General features: G+C 39.5%; 1 protein-coding gene and 1 long non-coding RNA gene across 5 annotated transcripts in view; both read right to left on the reverse strand.

Annotated features, from left to right (window-relative positions):
* Positions 1-41: 41 nt before the first annotated feature.
* On the reverse strand, positions 42-4,520 carry LOC141278982 (uncharacterized). Its single transcript, XR_012332564.1, has 3 exons — positions 4,367-4,520; positions 733-3,154; positions 42-598 (listed from the first exon to the last, which is right to left on the reverse strand). It is a non-coding gene; the product is annotated as an uncharacterized lncRNA (long non-coding RNA).
* Positions 4,521-9,513: 4,993 nt separating this feature from the next.
* The window catches only part of NMRK1 (nicotinamide riboside kinase 1), a 32,650-nt gene continuing 16,277 nt past the window's right edge, over positions 9,514-25,886 (reverse strand). For 3 of the 4 annotated variants that reach the window (XM_019934652.3, XM_019934653.3, XM_019934654.3), the window contains 7 exons: positions 24,755-24,845; positions 24,411-24,459; positions 17,554-17,701; positions 17,402-17,473; positions 16,679-16,785; positions 14,342-14,425; positions 9,514-10,121 (listed from right to left, as the gene is read on the reverse strand). In XM_019934652.3, coding sequence (XP_019790211.1) covers positions 10,102-10,121; positions 14,342-14,425; positions 16,679-16,785; positions 17,402-17,473; positions 17,554-17,701; positions 24,411-24,459; positions 24,755-24,845 — 571 coding nt within the window. In that variant the 3' untranslated portion in view covers positions 9,514-10,101. The remainder of the gene's footprint in view (positions 10,122-14,341; positions 14,426-16,678; positions 16,786-17,401; positions 17,474-17,553; positions 17,702-24,410; positions 24,460-24,754; positions 24,846-25,886) is intronic. The other variant, XM_019934655.3, reaches the window with a different exon arrangement.

Below are 25,886 nucleotides of genomic sequence, written 5' to 3' on the forward strand. Positions count from 1 at the left end.
TGCACATAAGGTTTATCTGCAGAGCTTTAAAAAACTACAGATGCCCAAGACCCATCCCAAGGGATTCTGGTACGGAAGGCATATTATTCAGAATTTCTTTGACTGAAAACAGCAAAAGAGCAACTCAAATCAGCCTCAGCCACAATTTGGAGTGAGTTGTGAATTATTATCTAAGGCTGCATAACAAATTAACCAACTCAAACCTTAGCAGCTTAAAACACACCTTGTACAGTTTCTGTTGATCAAGATTTGGGGGCTGGCCTAGCTGGGGGTTCTGCCTCAGGGTCTTCCACGAAGTTGAAATCAAGGTGTCAACTGGGCTTCAGTCATCCGAAGGCTTGACTGGGGTTGGAGGACCCACTTCCAAGGTGGCTCCGTTACATGGCTGGCAAACCATTTTGCCACGCAGGTTTTTTGCACAGGGCTGCTTGAGTCTTCTCACAATTTATTGCCTGGTTTTCCCCAGATCAAGCAATCCGAGAGAACAAGGCTGAAGCAGCTTGATACGATTTTATGGCTCGGATGAAGGTGTCTTTGAGTAGGAGGAGGGGCATCATCACAGGTGGGATGTCTATTGTCGCAAAGACTGAGGACCATCCTAGAGCAAACATACCATATGTTCCAACACACCCATTCATTGTTTATAGGGTGAAAGTGATTAAAATGAGTATCAAGGGAAGGCTTGAAGGGGAAAGTATAATAATTTTAAAAACCTCAAGGGTTATGACTCACCTCTAACTGTGGTAATAGACTTAGATCTGTCTCAATAAGCCTTTAACATTTGCAGATCCCTTTAGAGTTTCTCGGATGATTTCATAACATCTTATTTGATCTTAAGAACAATGTTAGGTTTGTAGGCTGGCATCAGGAGGATTGGGACTGAAAGACAGAGCTAATAATAGTGAACACCCACCATTTGACTAGATACTTCATATTCATAAACTTTTTAACCAAATGCCATGAGGTCAATATTAGTAATTTCAATTTTGAAGGAGGCTTAGCTTCCTTGGGCTCAGAGAAGTTAAATGACATGCCCACAGGGCTTCCCTGGTGGCGCAGTGGTTGGGAGTCCGCCTGCTGATGCAGGGGACGCAGGTTCGTGCCCCAGTCCGGGAAGATCCCACATGCCGCGGAGAGGTTGGGCCCATGAGCCATGGCCGCTGAGCCTGCGCGTCCGGAGCCTGTGCTCCACAACGGGAGAGGCCACAACAGTGAGAGGCCCGCGTACAGCAAAAAAAAAAAAAAAAAAAAAAAAAAAAATTACATGCCCATAGCCGAGCATTGGAGCCAGAAGGGGAACCCAGATTTTCCTTCTCACAGTCCTACATGCTTTCCACTTGGCTGCTTCCCTTTCCAGCATAACAACCGCTGCTGCTACTTTCTCCACATGCTACACCTTTGACTTAACCTTCATCTTATGGTAGCATGGGACTCCCCAAAAGACAGAGGACTCAATAATTACAGGCTGGTGCAGGGGTGGTGGTGGTGGGATGAATTGGGAGATTGGGATTGACATATATACACTAATATGTATAAAATGGATAACTAATAAGAACCTGCTGTATAAAAAAATAAATTAAATTAAATTCAAAAAAAAAAATTGCAGGCCCAGACTTATAGTACCCTAAGAATGGTGTTTTTTGGGTTTTGTTCTCCCTTGTTATTTTGGTGACCACTTCATTACAAGCCTATTGGAATGAAAAAAGAAAGGCAGAGAAAAAAATATATTGAACAAGAAAAGATACCTAGTTTGCAGTTTATACTGAAAAAATCCAATTCTCTAGGAACGTCTACCTTTGTTTGATTTTTATTAAAAATCTGTCTCCAAAGCAGACAACCTGAGTGGCCACAAATAACATCTTGGCATCTCATTTTCCCTTGTTGTCAAGTTGGGTAATACTTCTTAAGGTTGGCCTAACTTTCATGGGTGTGGAAGGATAGGTGGCATGAAAGATAAGATGTACTTTGTGTTCCTACACGTGTTTGAGTGAAATAAATGATTTTCAAGAGGTAAACGTCATCTCTATTACTAACGGCCTCAAACTTCTAACTGTTCTTCTAACTTATAAATATGCAGTTATACCTCCATGTTGTTTGTGGCTTAGTAAAAGCAATGTGCAATAGTATGACCTGAGATAATCCAAAATAGATGTTAAGTCTCCCACCAAATAAATCTGCTATTTTTAGCAGCTGCAGGGTAGCTAGGCAATATGGCCTCCATCCAATATTGTCAGGCTAATCATAGCACCTTTTCTGAGCTCTGTACAACCTTTGCTTCAGTAAGGACCACATCAAAACAGAGGTCTGCAGGTTCTCTCCTCTTACATACCCTATATATCCTGGCTTACAGGATACTCAGCCAGTCATATCTTCAATGAAGTCTTATCCCTTAACCCCCTCATTCCAGTCCTACCAGTCGGGTACTCAAGCATTCCTGTTATTATGGTAGAGTACAGTAGTTAAGAGCATGAAATTGGAAATCAAATTTGGATTTGGCTCTGCCACTACTTGTACGGCCTTGAGTAAGTTATTTTACCTCTTTGTGTCTCAGTTTCTTCATCTGAAAAACAATACTATCTTCTAGTAGGATTTAATGCGTATTAAATGAGATCATATATGTAGGGAGTTTAGAATGATGCCAGGTATATGGTAAGCACTCTACAGGTGAGACCTATTTTTATTATTGCATGTATTTTTCATAAAGCTAAGTTACCTCCTAAAAATTTGAAGACTCAGGAAACTGATTGTTTAACCAGTGGGTCAAATAAACATTTATATGCTGCCTACTGTAATTAGTATTATTGGACTAAACAGAGAAGACATGAAGATCAGCATAGACCTAAACAAAGTAGCTTTAAGTGTTGATGTCATGAATCCCTGATGCCTTTCTGCCTTATTCTACCACATCCCCCATTTTTAAAACAGCGAAAGGGACAAAAAGTGATTACCAGGGGAAGCAAGTTCCAACAGAGTCTCCTGCTGGGTCTTTTACAGGGTTGGGGGAGAAAGAGGGGGGGTGCAGGGAGAGAGAGGGAGAAGGTGCATAGCAACTCACTCACAAAGATAAGTTCAAGAAGTGTGTTGAACATGGAGTCTTGAGTTGAGTTGCTACAGATTCCAGGTCTCCTCTGTCAGCCTCCTATTCTGTTGACATCTGTGATATTATAATAAAGTGAGCATGGAATGGTCCAAAGTTAGAAGGCTACTCTGATTGGTCCTTGGATTTTTAACTACGAAGGCCTTTCATAGTGTATAAATGGGGTGGCCAAGAGCTGCAGAGGTATAGTTGCAAGCTAAGCACAATGACAACAGCAAGCCGAGTCCCAGAGTTTCAGGACTAGCCTCATAATACAGAGTAGCACAGTGATTCACTATTTGGGGTCATAAAGTCTTGGGTTCCAAACCTGGTTCCAACAAATGTTAGCAGTGTGACTCTGGGTAGTTACTTTATCTTTCAAAGCCTGAGATTTATACAGTTGTTATGAGAATTAAATAAAGTAATGCATGTAAGGTACTGTCAAGACATACTTCCCAAAAAGTTAAAAACATGACTCTCATACAAATATAAAGTGAGCACGCGTCAAAGATTCATTTCACATGTTAATGAGAGAACTGACAAGATGGTTTAAAGAAAACTGGAGAGAGCAAAGTATTTACAGTGGCTAAAGAAAAAGGCTTGAAAAAGCTGGCTAATTTAGATACAAAACTGGTTAATGTACAGGGCAATAAAACTGTAACTTTTGGGGTTGTCTTCTTTACCAGATAAATAATTTGCATCTCTAGTGAACAAATTTCATTTTCATCACAATCAGCAGTTGTTCTCAAGTGGGGGTAATTTCTCTTTCCAGGGGACATTTGGCAATGGCTGAAGACATTTTTGGTTGTTATAGCTGGGGGGTGAGGGTATGTGTGAGTGCTACCGGCATCTAGCGGGTAGAGAACAGGCATGGTCCTAAACATCCTTCAACGTACATGACAGCCCTCCCCCCTCCCCCGCAAAAAATAATTTTCCAGCCCCCAATCCCAATAGTGCTGAGGTTGAGAAACCTGTGTATCAAGTTCTACAAGTTAACATCTACTCTTATGAAATTTAAAATATCCTAATCAAGAGAAAATAGCAAGTCAAACAAAGATACACACTCCCAGAGAACTGGCTAAGGTGGGTTGGCTAGAAAATGCTTAGATAACTCTGAAAGGACATGCAGTAGCCCTTTTGCCTATTTCCCAGTTTTGGAAAGTTTTCTTGACAATACTTGACACCATACCTGAAACATGGTAGGTGTTCAGTAAAGGTTAGTTATTTCTATAAATTTATAGGCCACTAGATAGAAGTCCAAATGCCCATACAGTAAAATAAATACCATACTTTGACAGAAGCATCGTCATTGTTGGAAATCTTTTCCCTGTTGGATTTTTTCATCATGGTCACTTTGAAGTTTTAAGAAAGTCCTCCAATATAACCTTCAGACTTACAGATGATAGATCTATTAAAAAAGACAAGTCATGTTTAAAAACTTTCCTGAAAGCCTCATTCAAAAAACTGAGCCCCTCCTCCTGCATGAAAAACTTATTGTCAAATTGAGAATATCCAAGATATCCTTAGGAAGTCCATTTAAAGTCTGCTATAGAAAGGATACTAAGGTAAAGATCATAGAATTGCAGATCATGGCCCTTTTTATTGGCCAAAATGTGTATGTGTGTTTTTTGGGTTTTGTTGACATTTTAAAAATTGAAGCATAATTGATGTACAATAGTATATTAGATTCAGGTGTACAACATAGTGATTCAATATTTATATACATTACAAAATGGTAACCACAATAAGCCTAGTTACTGTCTGTCACCATACAAATTTATTACAATATTATTGACTGTATTCCTTATGCCATACATGACAAGGGTAAAAAAAGAAGAAAAAGCAGCCACGCAATTGCCCAAGTTTGTCTTGTATAAATCAGTTGAAAAGTATATCCAGTGGTTGTATCTATCAGTCTGAGTCCAAAGGAAGAGGTTTTATCCCCCCCCCCAACCCCTTCCCCCCTTATTAATGACAGCCAGATCTTGTTGGAGAAGGTACTGCCATGGCTCACTGAGTATCAAGGAAGCAGCTGTGGTGAAATGCTGGCAAAACTTGCTGGAAATATATCCCCTGGAATTCTGGGGAAATCCACTCTCTAGGGTGCCATGGAAAAGCTGTTCCCCAGCAGATGTCTCACCAGAGACACTCTGCTGCATTGCTAACCCACAGGAACCTAAAAGCAAAATCCATTTCCTGCAACGGCTCTCCAGTGCCCTCTATTGACAATGCTTAACATTGTTCCACTCGGCAAAGGAAAACTATTTAGAAGGCCCAGATTCATTTTCACAGAAAAAGCAAAAAGGCAGGATTTGGAGCTAAGAGTGAATAAAATCAATAACTGATGCAAGAGTTATTCTGTAATATTTTTAGGAGCCGACAATACTGATAATTTCAGTCTGGTAGTGTCTGAATAACAGCCAGTTTGGGCCCTCCTGGGCCCGCAAGGTGCTTATTTGCCCACTATAGAGCAGTAATTCCTCCTGGGCCCTGAGTAGGCAATATCGACATCACCTGGGACCTTGTTAGAAATGCAGATTCTAGCACCCTACCCCAAATTAACTGAACCAGAAACTCTGGGATTGGGGACCAGCAATCTCTGTTTTAATAAGCCCTGCAAAGGATTCTGGTGCATGCTAAGGTTTGAGAACCACTGTTATAACAGTAAGTTCTAGGAACTTGCTGTGCAGGCACAAAGAGGAGAGTCAATAAGGATTTGTCTGTATGAGTTTTAGTCTCAATTTATTTATTTATTTATTTATTTGGCTGCTTTGGGTCTTCGTTGCTGTGCGGGCTTTCTCTAGTTGCAGCAAGGGGGGGCTACTTGTTGTTGCGGTGCACGGGCTTCTCATTGCAGTGGCTTCTCTTTGCTGTGGAGCATAGGCTCTAGGCACGCGGGCTTCAGTAGTTGTGGCACATGAGCTTAGTTGCTCCGTGGCATGTGGGATCTTCCTGGACCACGGCTTGAACCCGTGTCCCCTGCACTGGCAGGCAGATTCTTAACCACTGCGCCACCAGGGACGTCCTTAGTCTCAATTTTTAATCTTGAAGAACACAACCTAACTTCTCTGGGATCTGGAAGCTAGCACGGAAAATAAAATTTTAATCTCTACTTTTACATTGATGATGTGTTTCTGGACTCGTGGGCATGAATTCATCAGCTATGTTCACTTTGGTAAGAAATTCTGTTTTTGATGTTCTCTTATCTGCAGGTCAGGCTACCTTGATGCAGGCCCCAAAGCTGCTATTGCAATTTTCATCTGTTTCTGTGAGTACACAGAAGTGGAGAGTAATGCCCATTCTACATTTTCCATACCCTTGCTTTTCCCTAGGTCTCCACCATGACTGCAGTTACTAGAAGAAGAGCTAGAGCCACAAACCTAAGGTCAGCATAGCAGACAGTGGCATGGAGCTCACATTAGCTCACCACTGCTCCTCGCCCCTCAGATAACCTCATGAGTTGGCTCGCCTCCTTGACAAAGCTCCAACAGCCCAGAACAGAAAGCTTCATTTTCCCGACATAGCCTTTGCCTTTCCAATTTGCTCCCTTTGAAGGAAAGATGGTGAGATGTATGCTAGCAAGATATTTTTCTGCCGTTTTTCACTTTAAAATGAAAAATATGCGTGTGCGTGTTCGTGTGGTGTAGGGATTATGTCCTGTCCCTGGTCCTGCCAATAACTAGCTGCATGGGGTTGGGCAGGTCACCAACTCTGGCTCTAATTTCTACACATAAATATAGAGCATTAGACAAGCTGATACTCCTCCAACATTTTATGATTCTATGCACTACCACAAGCGTATCCTTAAAAGGTAACTTGGTGGGCTTGAATCTCACCCTTTACTGTAACAGTCTGTGCATGAGGCCCTCTTCTAAATTCCCTCCTCTGGGTTTAACATTAAGCACAATGAAACCTTCCTACAGCAAATTCATCCTAAAGGGATTGAGGTTATTTATACATAGAAGGTGAAGTCTTCAGCAGATTTGCTCCTTTTCAATAAATAAAGAGCATGTGTCTTTCTAAACAGATATCTATCCCATTAACTGCTTTGATAAGAGTAACTTAATGTGAAAGCATACACTGGAAATGAAGCACTAGTATTCTTTATTTCAAATTCCTGATTTATTTCTCACTCATAGTAGTAAGCAAAAATGTTTACTTCTTCCCCGTTTGAAGGTTTACTTTTTTTTTTTTTTTTTTTAAGTACGCGGGCCTCTCACTGTTGTGGCCTCTCCCATTGCAGAGCACAGGCTCCAGGCGCGCAGGCTCAGCAGCCATGGCTCACGGGCCCAGCCGCTCCACGGCATGTGGGATCTTCCCGGACCGGGGCACGAACCAGTGTCCCCTGAAGCGGCAGGCGGACTCTCAACCACTGTACCACCAGGGAAGCCCTGATCGTTTACATTTTTAATGTTTGTTAAAGTGTGTTTTTTTTTTTCTCAAGATAAAGAGTCTTTCTCTGACCTGTTTTCACATGCTGAAATGGGGGGAAATGACCGTGAAGTATGATGCTTCTCAATCAACAATCGCCCTCTGTGGGGGATGGTATTTCAGAAATTCTTGGAAAAAATAAAGTTTGAAAAGTCATATCTAGACTTTTACACTAAAAAAAAAAACAACCTCTTGTTTTGATAACACAAATTACATCTATCTAAGCTTGCTAAAATCAGAGCCAGGGAGGATAAGCAGAGAAAAGGTTGTGCTAATACTTGGTGTTGCTTACCTATTTTCTCCTCCTTCCTTAGTAAAAGCTTTTTCTTTCCCGTGGCAACATCCCCAGACAATGAAACACAATGAGCTCAAACCTCTCAGAACGCCTCTTCCCAGCCTCTCTTTCAGTGAGAAGTGGCCATGGAGGCAGTTCTGGCTGTTGGGGTCACTGCTGGGTGACTCTGGAAGGCCTGCGGCTGGCTGTGCGTCCTCTACCCAGCTTCCTGCCTTTATAATTGACACTGTGCGGGGAGCTTCTGCTGCCTTCCTGTGACCTCCTGGGGTAGCTCCGAAGGCAAGGATGAAAGACCCTGGCTTTTCCATAACACTTTCAAGTTGCTAAATTTCAGAAAAACAGGTCTTCAATATGTAATATTTGGGACTTACCCTAAAATGTTATTTATAGTTTATCTGAAATTCAAATTTAACTGTATGCCCTCTAATTTTCTTTTTGTTTTTTTCCCCCTAAATCTGACAATGCTAACCCTAACCCTAACTCTAACCCATAATTCTTGGTTATGTAAAAATAATAAACCCCAATAAGCTACTATTAGTCAAGTAACACGTTGCTTGCATGTGAACTCATTCCTGACATAGTAGTAATTTATAACAAGTACCCAACGTTTATTGTGTTCATTATGTGCCAGACACTGTGCTAGTTAGCAGGGGTGTGTTTGTAATTAAGTCACAGAGGTAGGTCCTGCCTTCAAGCAGCTTGCAGTCTAGCTGGAGAGACAGCCACTAAATGAGTGATTCTGTAAGCAGCAGTATAACTACAATTGTGATTAACGCTTTGAAGGAAAAGTAGAACTTTGAGAGCACCTATGAGGGCGGGGCAAGGAGGAGGGAATCCTCTGAGAAGCAGCATCTTCTGAAGGAGGAGGAGTTAGCAGACTAATTGGAGGGAGGGGTTGCAGAAGTTTGCTCTAAGTATCGGGAGCAGCACATGAGCCCGCTGTGAAGCAGGAAGGGTCCTGGTAAGTTTGAGGAGAGGAGGTCCCAATGGCTGAACAGCAGTGGGTTGAGTGACTGGAAATGAGGGTAGAGAGGCACTCATAAGCTAGATCAGGGAATGTCTTGGGGGCCATATGAAGGATTGTGAACTTTATCCTTACTCTCCACTAAACCCACACTAAGCACTGTTGATATGCCCTTCTTATAAAGAGGAAGTATACACTTTAAATGGTTTGATCAAAGACATATAGCTATTAAAAGGATGAACTTAATTTGAGCCCAGATTTTTTTTTTTTCAGTGTGTGTGACCAAAAAACCCCCTAGTCATGGGTGAGTGTAAGCTAGTTACAAATTTCTAAGTTCTGAGTGCTGATCAGATAAGTCTGTAGAGAATGTTTAAAGTTAATGTAAGAATATATTTTATATTTGTAAGGACTGAGAGGGTGTGAGCAATCTATCTATTATTAATAAATAACAAGTTGATCACTAATTTAACTTCCAGCATTGAATGAGGCCTCAAAGAAATGATACGATTATACAGATCTCCCGTTGTGTTTTTCAATGAAAGCTCCCCTGTATTACATATCACTGAAGTAACTGTAACTTATTTCTGCTATTTTAGACCAACGGTTTGACAAAAACAAAATAAAACACGCACATAAAAACCTTATTTGTAACAAAGTCTCAACATAAGTGACACAAATGATTCAGTGGTTTCAGACGCATATAAAAAAAACAGTAACAGCGGCAACAAGGACAAAACACAAAAAAGATACTGTTGGCAAATTGTTGATTTATTCAATATGATTACCAATATGACTACTCCTGGTAATCCCTTTATTTGCAGGAGGTGGGCATTGGTATGGGATGGTAACCAATATTTTTAAAAAATTAAAAATAGAGAAATATCAAGAGTACATTGTATGTGAGGTAAATATTTTATAATTCTTGATATGATACACGCAACACATATAGATACATACACACAAACACACACATCAATAGATTACATATATACTGGATTGTGATCTATATCTTATTCCTTACTCCGGGTCCCATTCAGAAGAGTTTGACAATCACTGGTCTAGAGAAACTGACTCACTCTTTGTGAGCTATGCTGTGTCTTGTACTTCCTGGAGTGAGAACAAAGTTAAAGTAAATTCCTGTCCATTGTCATGGATAACTACTCACTTTTCCATGTGTTAAGGAAATCATGTGTGATAGAACAAACAGAGAAACAAATAAACAAAACAACAGGCTGTCATCATACCAAAGTACACATTGTATCTTGGTTAAGGTTCTTGCATAGCTTCCTTTGAATGTCCTAATTCACTCCAGGAAGGATTCAGTGCATTCCAACTCTACGCTGTCACTTGCAGACCTGGGGAATAATGATAAATAGAAAAGAAATTAATGGAGAATTCCAATAGTCATTTTATTAAATCTTCACACTAACATCTAAGGATGTTAAGATTACAGGGATTGTGGGGCAAGAAATGCTGGTTTTCTGTAAAGAATTAAATAGAGTCCAAGTCTCATTCATTTAATCCTTGTGTTAAATTTAAGCCTATTTTCAGCTATCAGATATCCAATATCATCTGCAATTGATATAATAATCCTTGACTTCAAAGAATGAAATAATTTGAGAACTAGAAGAAAAACACAAAAGGTGGCTGGTACAGTAGAATTCTTGTTTTGGAATGTTATCCTTGGTTTGAGGAAAGAAGTATTCTTACCTTCAATCTTTATTTTTTTAATATTTTTTATTTATTTAAAGTAAGGAAGTCTTGCTGAATACTTAGTGACTTTGGCTTAGAAACTCAGTGATAAGCCTACCGCATTCTTATTACATATCTCATGCTGGAAAAGCACACCTATTTTAGGATACTATTTAATCTTTGAAGCATGTAAAATATAAAAATGATGATACTCTTTGACCAAGCAAGTGCTACTTCTGAAAAATTTTAATTCAAGAAGAAGAAAACCAGTAATTTGTGCAGATATTTTTATCGCATGTTATTTGTCAATGTAAAAAGCTTTCTAACAACACAAAATATCCAACAATTGGGAAATGGTTCAATAATTTTGTTAATTTGGATATTATACTATATAATTATACTACTATTACTTTGTAACTGGAAACTATTTTAAATTCAATATAGAAAAATATCCCAAATTCATTTTATTAAATTTTTATTTTACAATGTTTGTTCCTTTGATTTGACATCTTTCTTCTGTAGTAAGATGTCACTGTCAGGTCTTATAATTTACTTTTAACGAGCAAAACAACTCAGCCTTGAATCCTTCAACTGGGAGAACTATTCAGTCTTATTCAGTTTCATTACATAATGGACTCTATAAAGCTTATTAAATATTAAATACTAATTTAAAAACAAAAGTAAGCATGGCAATTAACTATGTAAACCATGTAACCATATGAAAGACTGATGGGAATAGCAAAAACATGGGATATGTACTTATCAAAATGTTAACAGTGATGATTGGTGGGAATATAGGTGATTATTTTCTCCCTAAAAGATTAAAAATTTAAAAAAATTATTATGTTTTTATAATGAGATGAAAATAAACATTTTATTTAAAGGGAGTTTGAATGTTCCTGGTAGCTAGGGCTGCCTTGTCATAGGGAGAATAGGTAATGATTAGATTTTGCCTCAAAGTCTGGATTTAAATAAGGATTAAACATATAACTTTATAAACTTACTCTCCTGGGTTATTTGTTTCATTAATAATTAAATTCAGTCTTTGTTGTTTGCCTTTCATTATTATTACTTAATCACAATTATGATTCTATATGCTTAGAATAGAAAATTAGTTAAACAGTTTATGAGATGCTATCAGAAGCTGGAGGTGTAGTCGACTGAAACATTGGAAAGGTCTCCTGGCTAGCTCAGACCCGTACTGAGGGTTAAACCAGGCTATGCTGAGGATCCCTCCAGGTTGGCTTTGGCAGGTGCTGTGGTTGAAAGAACTGGGAAATGTGATGTGTCATAAATAATGCAGTAACTTATTTATGCAACTGGAAAAAATGAACATAGATCTTGGAGGTAGGAAAAGCTGATCTTCTTTGGATTTTACGTCTTTTCTAACATTTTGCTATTATTTTTTTTTTCTTTTTAAGCTTTATGCAATATCTTGAACACAAGGAAGATAGCCTTACAAAGGAATACTTCCTTACAAGCCTCTAGGATGTAGGCAAGGAAAGAGGAGGGTGTCACACACATAGAAATGTACTTTGCTGTGGGCTTTCAGCCCTCATCAAAACATGCCAGCTATTCTTGGGCCTTGGACCAGATAGCACAAGCTGGTACTTGGTATGGAATTAGGTGCAATTTGCCTGAGCTACACGATCAAGGCTCCTTCATTTTCTTATAAATAAATAAATAAATAAATTTATTTAGTTGCGGCGAGTGGGGGCTACTCTTCGTTGCGGTGCGCGGGCTTCTTATTGCGGTGGCTTCTCTTGTCGCGCAGCACGGGCCCTAGGCGCGCGGTCTTCAGCAGTTGTGGCACGAGGGCTCTAGAGTGCAGGCTCACTTGCGGCTCAGGGGCTTAGTTGAGGCTCACGGGCTTAGTTGCTCCGCGGCATGTGGGATCTTCCCAGAACGGGGATCGAACCCACGACCCCTGCACTGGCAGGCGGATTCTTAACCACTGTGCTACCAGGGAAGTCCCGAGGCTCCTTTACTTTTATCAGCAGGTGGATCATAAGGGCAAACTTCAGCGTGTGACTTGGTCATTAAAGGAAAATTGGACCCAAGCATTAGCCATTATTGAGAGGATGGAAAGGTACAGATGTCCAACTGCTGAAACACCCAATAAGTATCTTATCAAGGTCAGCAAGGAAGCCAATAACTCTCAGAGAAGTGGCTCTGGCTCAGGTGCTATCGTTTACAAAGGCTGAGCCCCTGTCTTCACCCTACACTCTGTATCCACTTATGCTGGTGCCTGAGCTTCATCATGGGAGGCCTATCAGAGTAACAGATGGCAGGGGTGAGCAGGCATACCTGAGCAGGCAAGGATTTTTTTTTTTTTTTAAACATCTTTATTGGAGTATAATTGCTTTACAATGGTGTGTTAGTTTTTGCTTTATAACAAAGTGAATCAGCTCCTGGCAAGGATTTTAAGTTCCACTTAAAGGAAGAAATTTTAATATGGTCCTGAAATTTCTTTAAATAGGTTCATGTCTACAGGAAGGGCTGATCCTGAAATTGGGAATGTGTCAGGATCAATGAGCTGCCTGGCTGGGCTTAGACTGCTAGTCAGATAGGAATTTTACTGAGGGCATAGGAAATCTAATTCTTATTGAGAGACTTTGAGATTTGGACTGGGGGATTTGTTTCTCACCAAAAGAGCATGTAATATTCTTCACTGCCAAACTGGCTCATACGTCATCTCTTGAGCCAGCTGATGACTGCATTTTGTATGTTAGCCATGAAAACACTTTTAGTTCAAACAGTTCCAATGAAACAGCTAGATCTATAGTTTTGTTTTCCCAGCACACTTTGTCATCTTTCTTCTTCTGGTTTCTACCTCCTGTCCTGCTTTCTCTTGGGGAATTTCTCCCCTTAAGTCAGGAGGTCTTAGGAGAGGTACTCAATTACAAGATGAGTACATGATCCAGTCCTAGCCAATCAGAATAAACCATCTCCTCAGGCACAGTGACTGGTTTAGCAAAAGTCATGTGACCCAAGCAGGACCAATCAAAATTTTTCCTGGGACTTTTCCACTGGGCTAAAATGGAAAACTGCTTTAAAAAATGTTCAAAATAAAGAATTTTAAACATATGCAAAACAAGTGAGAATAATATATAGACCCCCTGTACTCAACACCCAGCTTCAACATTTATCAACTCATAGACAATCTTGAAAAAGAATAAACTGTCTTTTTACTGGGGCTGTTGGACCTAGGAGGATGGTGTGGCCAAAAGACATCATATCTGTCAGTGGAGACAGACTGACTTCAAAATATACCCAAACAGAAAATGAAATTGAGGCAAAACCATGAGGACCCCATATGAGCTCCTTAATACAGCTGAGCCTGAAGCCACTGCCACGCCTGTACTTTATTTCTGCTTAAGCCAGATATAGGAGGATTTCTGTCACTTGCAAAATGTATTGCCTGATATGAAAACCTTGAAGAAACACTCAGTAAGTAATTAAAAAAAATTTTTGTTTATTTTGGGAATAGAATTTATGAAAAATCTTTAGGAGGAATAAATGAGAAAGGGAACTTTATACATATTAAAAGAAGATCACCAGCATTTTAACTTCACTAGACTCAAAGGATAATTTCAGTCCCATTGAAATAACAGCCATCTACTAAAAATTTTAAACTAAATAACATAAATATCATTAAGAGATATAACAAAGGGTGAATATTTTCACCCTTAAAAAAAACCTCACAAAGTAATCAAGTCCCTAGACCCATTCAGAGTGTCTGATTCTGTACTATCTTCAAAGCAATGCATGAATAGATACAATCACTCCTACACTAGCTGTCTGGTATACCATTCTTGGGTATGTAATGAACTATTTCTCCTGGCTGCTCCTTCACAATCCACTTTGATTGGACAATACTTACAATTTTGCTTTGCTAGTTGTTGCATTAGGTCTTCATACACTTGTGAAAAGAGGTCCTCTTCAGATTTTGTTCCATCTAGGTAAACTGAGAAGGGGGAAAAGAGAGCAGTTTAAATGCTAACAGGCTGATTAATACAGGATGCTTACTCTGGCACTTGGCATCTCTTGAGAACACCAATAGGTTTAATCAAAGAACCCAGGAACATAACTTAAAAAGAAATTAATAGCCATTAAAGAGAGAAGTATATCACAGCCAGGTACAACGGGTAAGAAATTTTGATTTATTGCAGAGAAAATTCAAACTAGCTGATGTGAAAATTTAAAAAGAAAGAAACAGAGTTAAGTGGCACTGTGCATATGGTACTTTAGGAGCACTGAAGAGGTCCCTTCTCAAAACAATCATTTATGGAATTCCCCGGCAGTCCACTGGTTAGGACTCCAGGTTCAATCCTGGTCCGGGAACTAAGCTCCCACAAGCTGCACAGCATGGCAAAAAAAAAAAAAAAAAGAAAGAAAGAAAGAAAAAGAAACCACTTAAGGGAGTAGTTCTTGAGCTTACTTATACATCAGGATCACCTGTGAGGCTTCTTAAACCATGCAGGGGGTCTGAGTTCACATGTGTACTGAATCTGAATTCTCCAGGCCCATGAGATATATATTTTTAACAAGACTGGCATAGTCAGTTTGGGATAAAAAGCAGAAGTTATGTAGGTTAAAGGAAAGAAAGGGCCTTCTAGTCAGAAAACTGCAGAGGTTAGGGAGGTAGGAGGAACTTTGCCTGTTAAGGAAAAGATGCTCAGTTTGGAAAGGCTAGAATGTGGGGAGGCAGGAACAGTATAGAGATGAGATTTTAGAGCTGTGCCTTAGTCTTTAGTGGCCTTGAGGTCTGGCTGTTTGGATTTTATACTGAAGGGCTGGAGACTCTCTGAAGGTATTTAAGCAAGGTAGGAGCATGGTTGGATTTGCATTTTAGATGGAGAGAGAGAGGGGTAGTAAGAAGACATCCCTGCAACCAATGGTCCATGTTGGGAGTGGTGTGGCCAGAATGTCATGAGAGGCTCTGTGGATGGGGAAGAGGGGTTGAACTGGACTGAAGAAGGGATCATAACAGCTGCCAGATCATGGGGAGGCCCTGTGTGCTTTCTGTAGCTACCAAAGAGGCCACGAGGCTTCTCACAATATGCGCAACTCCCTTTATTCTGAAAAGATACGTCAGTTTTGATTGCTCTACCCCATCCAAAACCCTTCTCTCTCCAGCCTCCTGCATCTTCTCCATGTGGTACTCTATATCCCAAGGATCTGTTCTTGGCCCAGGTCCATAGATCCAGATATTTATTTCTAAATCACTGCTTTAAGTCCCTCAGGCATCTCAACTTCATTATGTGCGAAACAGACTCGCATTCCTCCTTACAAATCTGCGACTCCTTCACTTTTTCCTGTCTTCTGAAATAATGCCTGCCAATTCCTGAGCTGTTGTCCTTGCCACCTCAGTGGCCTGGACCCTCCATGTCCATCCTATCATGCAGTTCTTCTGAGTACATATGTCCAATATCGCACCCTCTACATCTACCCTTCACATAGCCAGAGGGATCTTACTAAAACAAAAATTTTATATCTACCATATCCTTGTATAAAGCCGCTCTGTACAGGGCTTCCCACTTTCCTTAGGATAATGACCTAAGTCCTTAACTGATCTATGGCCTTGCAGGGTTTGGACCCTTCCTGTATCAGCAACATCACCTCTTGCCTTGGCTTTCTCTACCACAATCTTCCTTCCGGTGCCCCTTGGTCTTTTCATGTACCATACCCACCATCTGGGGTGACCTTCTATCTCCCCAAGTTACCTCCCTTTGTCCAGTTATATCTATCATCTGGTTTAAATATGGCTTCCTCAAGGAAGCCTTCCCGGATTGCTGAGACTTGGGCGGTCCCCCTGAAGCTCAGTGTCCCAGTACTCAGCACAGCTAAAAAGGATAATCTTGTGCGTCATCCATTTAACATCCATTTTCCTGATAGAATGCTGGTTCATAAGAGTAGAGACTGAGTCTGCCTTATTTCCCTTGATATCACCAGGGTAGTGCCTTGTACATGGAAGGCATTCAATCAATATTTGCTGAATGAATGACCATCTAGAAGTTGACAAACTTTCACAAGAGCCATAGAGAAACAGAAGGCAGGAGAGCCAGTGTGGAAAAGGGGGAGCCCAGAGCGTTCTAGCCTAAAGTGTCCTTTTATAATCTAATATATGAGAAAAATGCCTTCTAAAGTCCTTTCTTTTGTGTACTTTGAGGCAATGACAAGTAAAAAGGCTTCCGCGGAGGGAAGAAAAGGCACTTACCGATTTCCCATGAGATGTTCTCCATTTCTTTCCTGTGCTTTAGATACATGGGCCACACGTGGCCCTCAAAGTACCCTGGGGTGTCTGGAGGCTCGTAGATCCTTGTACTATCAAAATACGTAGGAAACTTTACGTTGACATAAACACAATTGATAAAGTAAAATAATGGTCAGGACAACGGGGAAATCACTGAGACTGTCTAAACAGGATTACGACTACACTTTTTAGACTCAATGCCAGTTACAAAGACAACACCCAATGGATTTAGTCCCCTGATCTAAAAAATGAACTCTAATTCACTGCCATTCATAATTATTTCCCCCCTCTAGTGATTTATAAAAGAATTGAGAGACAAATGTTAATGTAAATAATGATAGAGATACTGAGATGTTGTCATAAGCTTTAAACTAATCGGTGTTCTCTGTGGCTGTAGCAGAATACAGGCCCCCTAATTTAAAACCATAATCAACATGGGATTGCTTCATATGAGGATTTAGGAAAGATAAGCCAAAGAGCTTGTACAAGAGCCTTTTCTTAGAAAAGTAATTTGCATTACTCCATGTGGGTGACCATTTATGGAAAAAGGTCTTGCTCTTTGTATGAAGAATTGAGGCTTCTCTTGCTTGAAAAATGACATACACATTGCTCAATAATGCTGTTTCCTTGTTTTTCCTAAAGTTTGTCTTTTGAATTACAATCCACAAAGGCAATTTCAAAACTTACCTCCTCCTCCTCTTACATTCTTCATACGGAATGGTCAGAAAATAGCTTCTATTCCATATAGTGTCAAGGGGCCTAAATTAACAGCATATTTAGTGCACAAAGTTTTTTTTTCCCATTCATTCAGAGTCAATATTAGAGTGGGGAATGCTTACTTGTAATTATAGAGAAGGAAACCTTCGATAATTAAGATGGGAATTTCCTCAGTGTTTCCCCTGTCTCTTGATGCCAGAGGGTGTGCTGCACTTTCCATCCAGTGGGAAATGGCGGACATCATTTCCTCCATGTTAAGTGCTTCAAGCACTTCAAACAAACACAAAAATATGAAATCAATACAACAAAATTTTACGCTGTGGCTTTTTATGATGAGTACAGCCAGTGGTCTATAAATATATAAAATAACACTATTTTATTTACCCTTCAAAACACCTAATTAGGGACTTTCCTGGTGGTCCAGTGGTTAAGAATCTGCCTTCCAATGCAGGGGACACGGGTTCGATCCCTGGTCTGGGAACTAAGATCCCACATGCTGCGGGGCAACTGAGTCTGAGCGCTCTAGAGCCTGCGCGCCACAACCAGAGAGCTAACGTGCCGCAACTACTGAGTCCACGTGCTCTAACTAGAGAGGAGCCCACATGCCACAACTAGAGAGAAGCCCACGCACCACAATGCAGAGCCTGTGCACCGCAACTAAGAGCCTGTGCGCCACAGCTAAGACTAAAAAAACACCAAATTAACAAATGCTTTAGACAAAAAATATAAACTCTAATATTGATAAAGTGGTATGCTTGATATATTTTCATTCTGGAAAATTTTATTTATCTGTTTATTTATTTTTGGCTGCATTGGGTCTTTGTTGCTGCACGTGGGCTTTCACTAGCTGCTGCGAGCAGGGACTACTCTGTTGTGGTGCGTGGGCGTCTCATCACAGTGGCTTCTGTTGTTGCGGAGCACGGGCTCTAGGCGTGCAGGCTTCAGTAGTTGTGGCTCTTGGGCTCTAGAGCGCAGGCTCAGTAGTTGTGGCGCACAGGCTTAGTTGCTCCGCAACATGTGGGATCTTCCCGGACCAGGGCTCAAACCTGCGTCCCCTGCATTGGCAGGCAGATTCTTAACCACTGCACCACCAGGAAACTCCTGGAAAATTTTAAACATATACAAAAGTAGAGCGTAGAGTACAATGAACTCCCATGTCCCCATTACCAGCTTTGACAATTATAAACTCATTGCTTTATTTATAACTTCTATTCCCCCTTGACTATATAAAAGTTTAACATTTTTGGATAACAAAATATTTATAAATTAGTTTGAAAGATATGACACACTGGTGAAAATACCTGCAATGTATTTGGCAAAGAATGGATATCTTTAATATATAAAGAGCTCTTACAGATAAATAAGAGGAGGAAAATCATTAAAAGAATTTACAAAGGATACAAGTATGTCACATTCAAATTCTAAAATGTGCATACTTTTAGAGTTTACAGTTGTTAATGCTAGAAAAGTACCCTATAAAAGTGATTCTCAAAGCATGTTATCTACACTAGCGGCATCAGCATCATCTGAGAACTTATTAGAAATGCAAATTCTCAGCCCCACTCCAGAATGACTGAACTGAGCCATCTGTTCTTAAAGGTTTTTTAGTGGAAGGTTTTAAAATTATGAATTAATTCATTTAAAAGATATAGAGCTATTAAGATTTTCTCTTTTTTTCTGGTGTTTGTTTTGATTAATTTGCATTTGGTAAGACTGTCAATTTCATTTAAGTTTTCAAATTTATTTGCATAAAATTCTTCATAATATCCTCATCTTTTTAATGTTTGCAGGATTTGTAGTGATATTAACCTTTTTGGTTTTGATATATGTAATTTGTGCCTTCTCTATTTTTTTATTGATCAGTCTTATTTAATTTTTTTGAGGATCACTCAGATTCTTCAATCTGTAGGTTTATGTCTTATGCCAAATTTGAGATGTTTTACATCATTACTTATCTGAATACTTTTTCAGTACCACTCCTCCTCTCCTTCTGAGCTTCCAATGATATAAATGTTAGATCTTTCATTATTGTCCCACATTTCTGTTCATTTTTTTTTTTTTTTGCCTGCTTTGTGTCTTCATTGCTGCATGTGGGCTTTCTCTGGTTGTGGCAAGTGGGGGCTACTATTCATTGTGGTACACAGGATTCTTATTGTGGTAGCTTCTCTTGTTGCAGAGCACAGGCTCTAGGTGCATGGGCTTCAGTAGTTGCAGCATGCAGGCCCTAGAGTACGTGAGCTTCAGTAGTTGTGGCACATGGGCTCAGTAGTTGCAGTGTGAGGGTTCTAGGGCATGTGGGCTTCAGTAGTTGTGATGTGTGGGCTCAACAGTTGTGGCTCGCAGGCTCTAGAGAGCAGGCTCAGTAGTTGTAGTACACGGACTTAGCTGCTCCACGGTATGTGGGACCTTCCCGAACCAAGGATTGAACCCTTGTAACCTGCACTGGCAGGTGGATTCTTAACCACTGCACCACCAGGGAAGTCCCTCTGTTCATTTCTTTTCAGTCTACTTTCTCTTGCTTGTTCAGATTGAATAATTTCTATTGTTCTGTCTTGAAGTTCACTGATTCTTTCCTCTGTCATATTTATACTGCTGTTACACCCATCCAGTGAGTTTTAAAATTTCAATTATTGTATCAGTTTTCAGTTCTAAAATTTCTATTTGGTTCTTTTTCACATCTTCTCTCTCTTTGTTAAGGCTTTCTAATTTTTCACTTGATTCAAGAATGGTCACAGGGCTTCCCTGGTGGTGCAGTGGTTGAGAGTCCACCTGCTGATGCATGGGACACGGGTTTGTGACCTGGTCTGGGAAGATCCCACATGCCGCGGAGCGGCTGGGCCCGTGAACCATGGCCGCTGAGCCTGTGCGTCCAGAGCCTGTGCTCCGCAATGGGAGAGGCCACAACAGTGAGAGGCCCGCGTACCAGAAAAAAAAAAAAAAAAAAAGAATGGTCACAAATGCTCACTGAAGCCTTTTTATGAATACTGCTTTAAAGTCCTCGTCAGAATTCCAGCATCTGTGTCCTCACAGTGTTAGTGTCTAATTGTCTTTTCTCATTCAAGTTGAAAGTTGCCTGGTTCTTAATATGACAAATGATTTTTAGTCTCATCCTGGAAATTTTGGGTATCATGCTATGAGGCTCTGGATCCTAGTTAATCTTTTTTTTTGCAGGCAGTGTCCCTGTTTAGGTGTAGTGTGCAAGTCCAGGTGGGGTGGATGTTCAGCTGCCTGCTGGGCCTCACCAATACTGAGGTGGGGGGTGACTGTGGGGGGAAGAGAGGAAAGCATGCGGGTGTGGCTTCATTACAGCTCAGTGAGGATAGAAGTTCAGCTCTCAAGTGGGTCCTGCTGACAGTAGTTGACACTGCCTGGTTAAGGAAAGTGGAGTGCCAACTAGCACCACCTCACACTGCCTTATTCGGTCTCTTTGCTGCCAGGTAGGTGTGGAAGTTCAGCTCCGTTTGGCACCACTGATATGATCCCTATGATGATGTGGAAAGCCAACTCACCATACCTTGCTGGTGCTGATGGGTCTAAAAGTCTAGCCCTCCACTAGGCCCTGCTAACACCATGAGGGGAAGTTGGTTTTTCCTTTTGTTTGCCTACAGTAAGGTGGATATTAACAAATTAATTTTCTATTCTGTTAGGCCACCCTTTTTCTAGTCCTTTGACTATAGGGAACAGGTTTCTTGGGAATTTTGGGTTGTACCTATTGATGGTTCCATGTTGTACACTTCTCCATCACCAGTCACCTCCTTCCAGATATATGAGAGACAGACAAAAAACAAAAATCGAACAGGAAACTCACAGCTATGTCATTCCTCAAGATCCAAATCCCCCAGTCAGTCTTCTCTCTTCATCTTTCAGAGTTTTTCCTTTTTGTTGTATTCCATCCGTGGTTTTTAGTTATAAGAGGGAGGAATAGCAAGGAATGGGGCCAAGCCATCTTGGCTGGAACCAGACGTACCATCAGTTTTAATGTATTTCCACTATCATTCAGTTAAAAATATTTTCTAATTTTCATTGTGATTTATTCTGTGACCCATGGGATATACAGAAGTGTTTTGCTTCAGATCAAATGTGATGATGTCTGGAATTTGCTTCAAAATAATATAGAAGGAGCAGGAGGGTGAGGGTATGGATGAAATATAATTGGCCAAGAGTTCATCATTTTAAAAACAGGATGGTGAATTCATGAGAGTTCATTATACTTTTCCGCCTTTCTTTGTATATGTTTAAAATTTTGCATAAGAAAAAGTTTTTAAGAATCAGACAAAAGGTACTGATTAATTTTCAAACGCTTGGGAATTTACTATTTACTCTTTTGCTATTGATTTCTAATTCAGTTTTCTGTGATTAGAAGATATCTCTATATTACTTCAATACCTTGAAATGTATTAGGACTTGTTCCATGTCCTTGTGTATGCCTTCCATTTTGGTTAATGTTCCATGCATTCTTGCAGAAAAAAATGTGTATTCTGCTGTTGTTGGGTACATGTTCTATATATGTTAGTTTGGTCAAGTTTGTTGTGTTGTTCAAATCTGTTAGACTCATAATTTTTGTGACTTTGTTCCATAAGTTACTGAGAAAATTGTATTAAAGTCTCCCACAATACTTATAGATTTGTCTATTTGTCCTCTTAGTTTTGTCAGTTTTTGCTTAATGTATTTTGAGGTCATTATTATTAAGTGCATACAAATTTTAGATTTTTTATATTCCAGTTGAATTGATTCATTGAGCTCTCTTTATCTCTAGTAATACTCTTTGCCTTAAATTTTACTTTGTCTGATATTAGTACAGTTATACTAATTTTCTTTCAGTAGGTATTTGCATGGTATATCTTTTTCTAGCCTTTTACTATTTACTTTTCTATATCCTAATGTTTAAATATATCTCTTATAAGGAGCTTATAGTTGACTTTTTAAAAAAATCCAGTCTGACAACTTTTGAGTATTTCATTTTAGTTAATTTAACTTAATATAGCTACTGATATGTTTGATTTAAGCTATCATTTTACTATCATCTTCTATTTTTCCACCATCCTTTGATATTTTAGTTCTGTTTTTTACTTCTTTTGCATTTATCAGGTATACTTTAATAATTCTACCTACTTATAAATGTGATAGCTATCTATTTTATTACTATTGTTATTATTTTAAAAAATATTTATTTCATTTATTTGCGGCAGGCTCCTTAGTTGCGGCAGGTGAGCTCCTTAGTTGTGGTGTGCAAACTCTTAGTTGAGGCATGCATGTGGGATCTATTTCCCTGAGCAGGGAACGAACCCGGGCCCCCTGTGTTGGAAGTGTGGGGTCTTAACCACTGTGCCACCAGGGAAGTACTGATAGCTATATACTTTAAAACTACTGTTTTGGTAGTTATCACAAAGATTTCAACATTACCTTGACTTACCTTAAATTTGTACATTTACCTAAAAGTTCAGGTTTCTCCTTAAGACAGATTCCTGGAAGTGGGACACCTGAACACATGGCATGAATATTTTACTGTCTTTAGGACATGTGCTCAACCTCCTTTCCAGAAAAGGTTTTTGTTTTATTTGGCCTATGCCATTACTAATTATTAATCTTTTAAAAATCTGTCTATTAGGTAAGTGAGGAAAAAATAAGTTATAATTCTTTGACTAGTTTTCTTTTTCAAATTTAAAAAAAAATTTGGCCACACTGTGCAGTATGCAAGATCTTAGTTCCCCAACCAGGGATCGAACCCGGGCGCTGGCAGTGAAAGCACCAAGTCCTAATCACCGGACCGCCAGAGAATTTCCTTGACTACTTTTTTTTTTGCTGTTACGCAGGCCTCTCACCGTTGTGGCCTCTCCCGCCGCGGAGCACAGGCTCCGGACGCGCAGGCTCAGCGGCCATGGCTCACGGGCCCAGCTGCTCCGCAGCACGTGGGATCCTCCCGGACCGGGGCACGAACCTGTGTCCCCTGAATCGGCAGGCGGACTCTCAACCACTGCGCCACCAGGGAAGTCCCCCTTGACTACTTTTGAGGTTGACTTTTTATTGTACATTCATTAATCATATAACCTTTTGCTTCTGTGAATAACTATTCACATCATTGGACATTTTTCAACTGGGATATTAGTGTTTTTCTTATCAGTTTGTAAGAACTTATTTAGATTAGGAATAATTCTTCGTCAATTGTTGAAAACCGTTTTTCCTTGTTTAACTCTTACTTTGTAATAATCTTCCTTAATAACGTTTAGAAAAGGAGGAGAGAAGAAAAAAATATCCTAGCTGCAGCTCAAGACACAAGAATAGATAGCCAGTCAAGGATTTTGCCTCTTTTAAAACTATCATGTTTCTGTAAGAACTGATTACACAACATTTTTCCTCCAAGGTTATCAAAGTTAAAAATAAAGAACAAATTTTATGGCTCTTTAAGAGAGCTCTCTCTATTGCTAGTTTGCATAAGCACTCAATGATCATCTTGTTAATTATAAATGTTGATAAGACCATTAAATATAGTTTACTAGTATGACATTCCTTTGCAGGTCTATATAGATGTTTTTCTGATGGACTTTACTCCGCTGGCTTCAAAGCAGTGTTAAGACTGGGCAAGAGGGTAAAGTGAATCCATCTAAAAAATATTCACTATTCTTTTTGAGCAGTGAAAAGACTCAGTACCTTGGGTCACTGAGAAAGTAAGCTCAGAAGATAAAGAGCCCTAAAGTTCGCTACAAGCAAGAGGAGTAGACTAACAGAGACCCACCTTACCCCACCTTCAAAAGAAAAATTTATTTTCCAATGTTTTCAGTTTTAACTATAAAAGTGGGGAAAAGGTTTCATTTATTTAAATAGCTGAACATAAATCAGAAACCCGTACAAAAGCATGCTTAAAGTACAGCAACATAATTTAAACTTATTTTGAGACTCTCTTCAGAGATAGCAAAGTTATTTGGGTTTGAAAAAGGAAACAAACATTATTGCATAATGTTTTGTAAGCTCATCTACTTACCATCATACTGAAGAAATCCATTTTCATCTGTCTCTATCTCAGACTCTGGCTGGAAAAATAATAAAGTACCCATAAAAATTGTGCAGTGCAGAAATAATGCAATCATAGAATGAAGAGTTGATAAACCTTTATTTTAACAAATGCTTTGGATGGTGAGGATAAATAAAATCAAAGATTAGCTCCCATAAGTGTGCCATCTAGTGGAGAACTAACACTACTGCATTGAGCCTCCCTTCACTACAAAAGCACAATCACTCAGCAAATGCTTTTGGATGTAATTCAATTAACTTTGCTACTATGACTTCTTTTGGTTAAATAAATTATCTGAGAAGTTTTATAGATACCTTAAAGAAATTATCCTGAGATATGATACTGCAGTTTGGAAGGCGTTTCTGCAAATTCTTAGCCAGTGTTGTCTTCCCACCATTTGTCACACTGAACAACAACAAAAAAAGAAAACAAAGTAAGAAAATACCAAGAAGGAAGATGCATTAATAGAACATAAAACATTTTAAATTGATCTTAGAAAAAGGATATTTAAAACAATATGTAATATCTAAGAAAAAAATATTTCTTTCATAGATAGGACTTTGTTGGCAAAAATCATAGGCTCAAGCAGGTCTGATGCAACAAATGATAAGAAATAAGCTGGAAAGGATGGAGCAGAAAGGTAACTAATATTGGGCAAGTGAACTGCGTAATACTAAGACTTAATTACAGCTATTGCATTGGAAGAAAAAGAAATTTTTGTCTATGCTGAAACATTCATAAGGTTCACATGCCACACAGAGAATATGAGTAGCACATTTTAGTGCAAGTATATAAAACTGCACGTGGTCACTGTGATTTTGTTTCAATGCACAGTGAAGAAAAATGGAGGAGTGGCTTATTACAAGCCCACCTATCATGACTTTTCACCTCCTTTGGAATGCCTCCTTTTCCCCAATCTCTCTCCACTTCGGCGCTGGCTGGGAGGTCCACTATAGCTTATCACATCCTGTCAGTTACTTGTCCCTTCTGGCTGGACTGTGACATCAAGGAGAATGGCGACCCTGACCAACTCCTCTGTGTATGTATCCAATTTTCCAGTACCCAGAACCATGCATAGCTGGGGGGGAAGCACTTCTCCACTCAGTCACTCAGAGTTTTTTTTTTTAAAACCTGGGGCTTATGTACTTCCAAAGAGTCTATGGACAGATTCAGGATCTTTGTGAACTTGAAAGATATTATATCTTTATTTTCAATAAATTCTAACAGAATTTTGGCATTTCCTTTAATTAAAATATGTCACAAGCAACAGTATTATTAATAGTACCTGTGGCTTTTTCACCAACAGAAATCACAGACAGGTATTTTCATATCATGTTGCACTTGGGGCAGACATCTGGAAGTATCATTGACACTCTATTACTTGAAATTTACAGCAGCTTTTAGACTCACCACAGGACACAGTTATTTAGTGAGTTAACAAAGAAG

The sequence above is a fragment of the Tursiops truncatus genome, chromosome 6 (assembly GCF_011762595.2).
Source record: "Tursiops truncatus isolate mTurTru1 chromosome 6, mTurTru1.mat.Y, whole genome shotgun sequence".
In the NCBI taxonomy this organism is placed as follows: Eukaryota; Metazoa; Chordata; class Mammalia; order Artiodactyla; family Delphinidae; genus Tursiops; species Tursiops truncatus.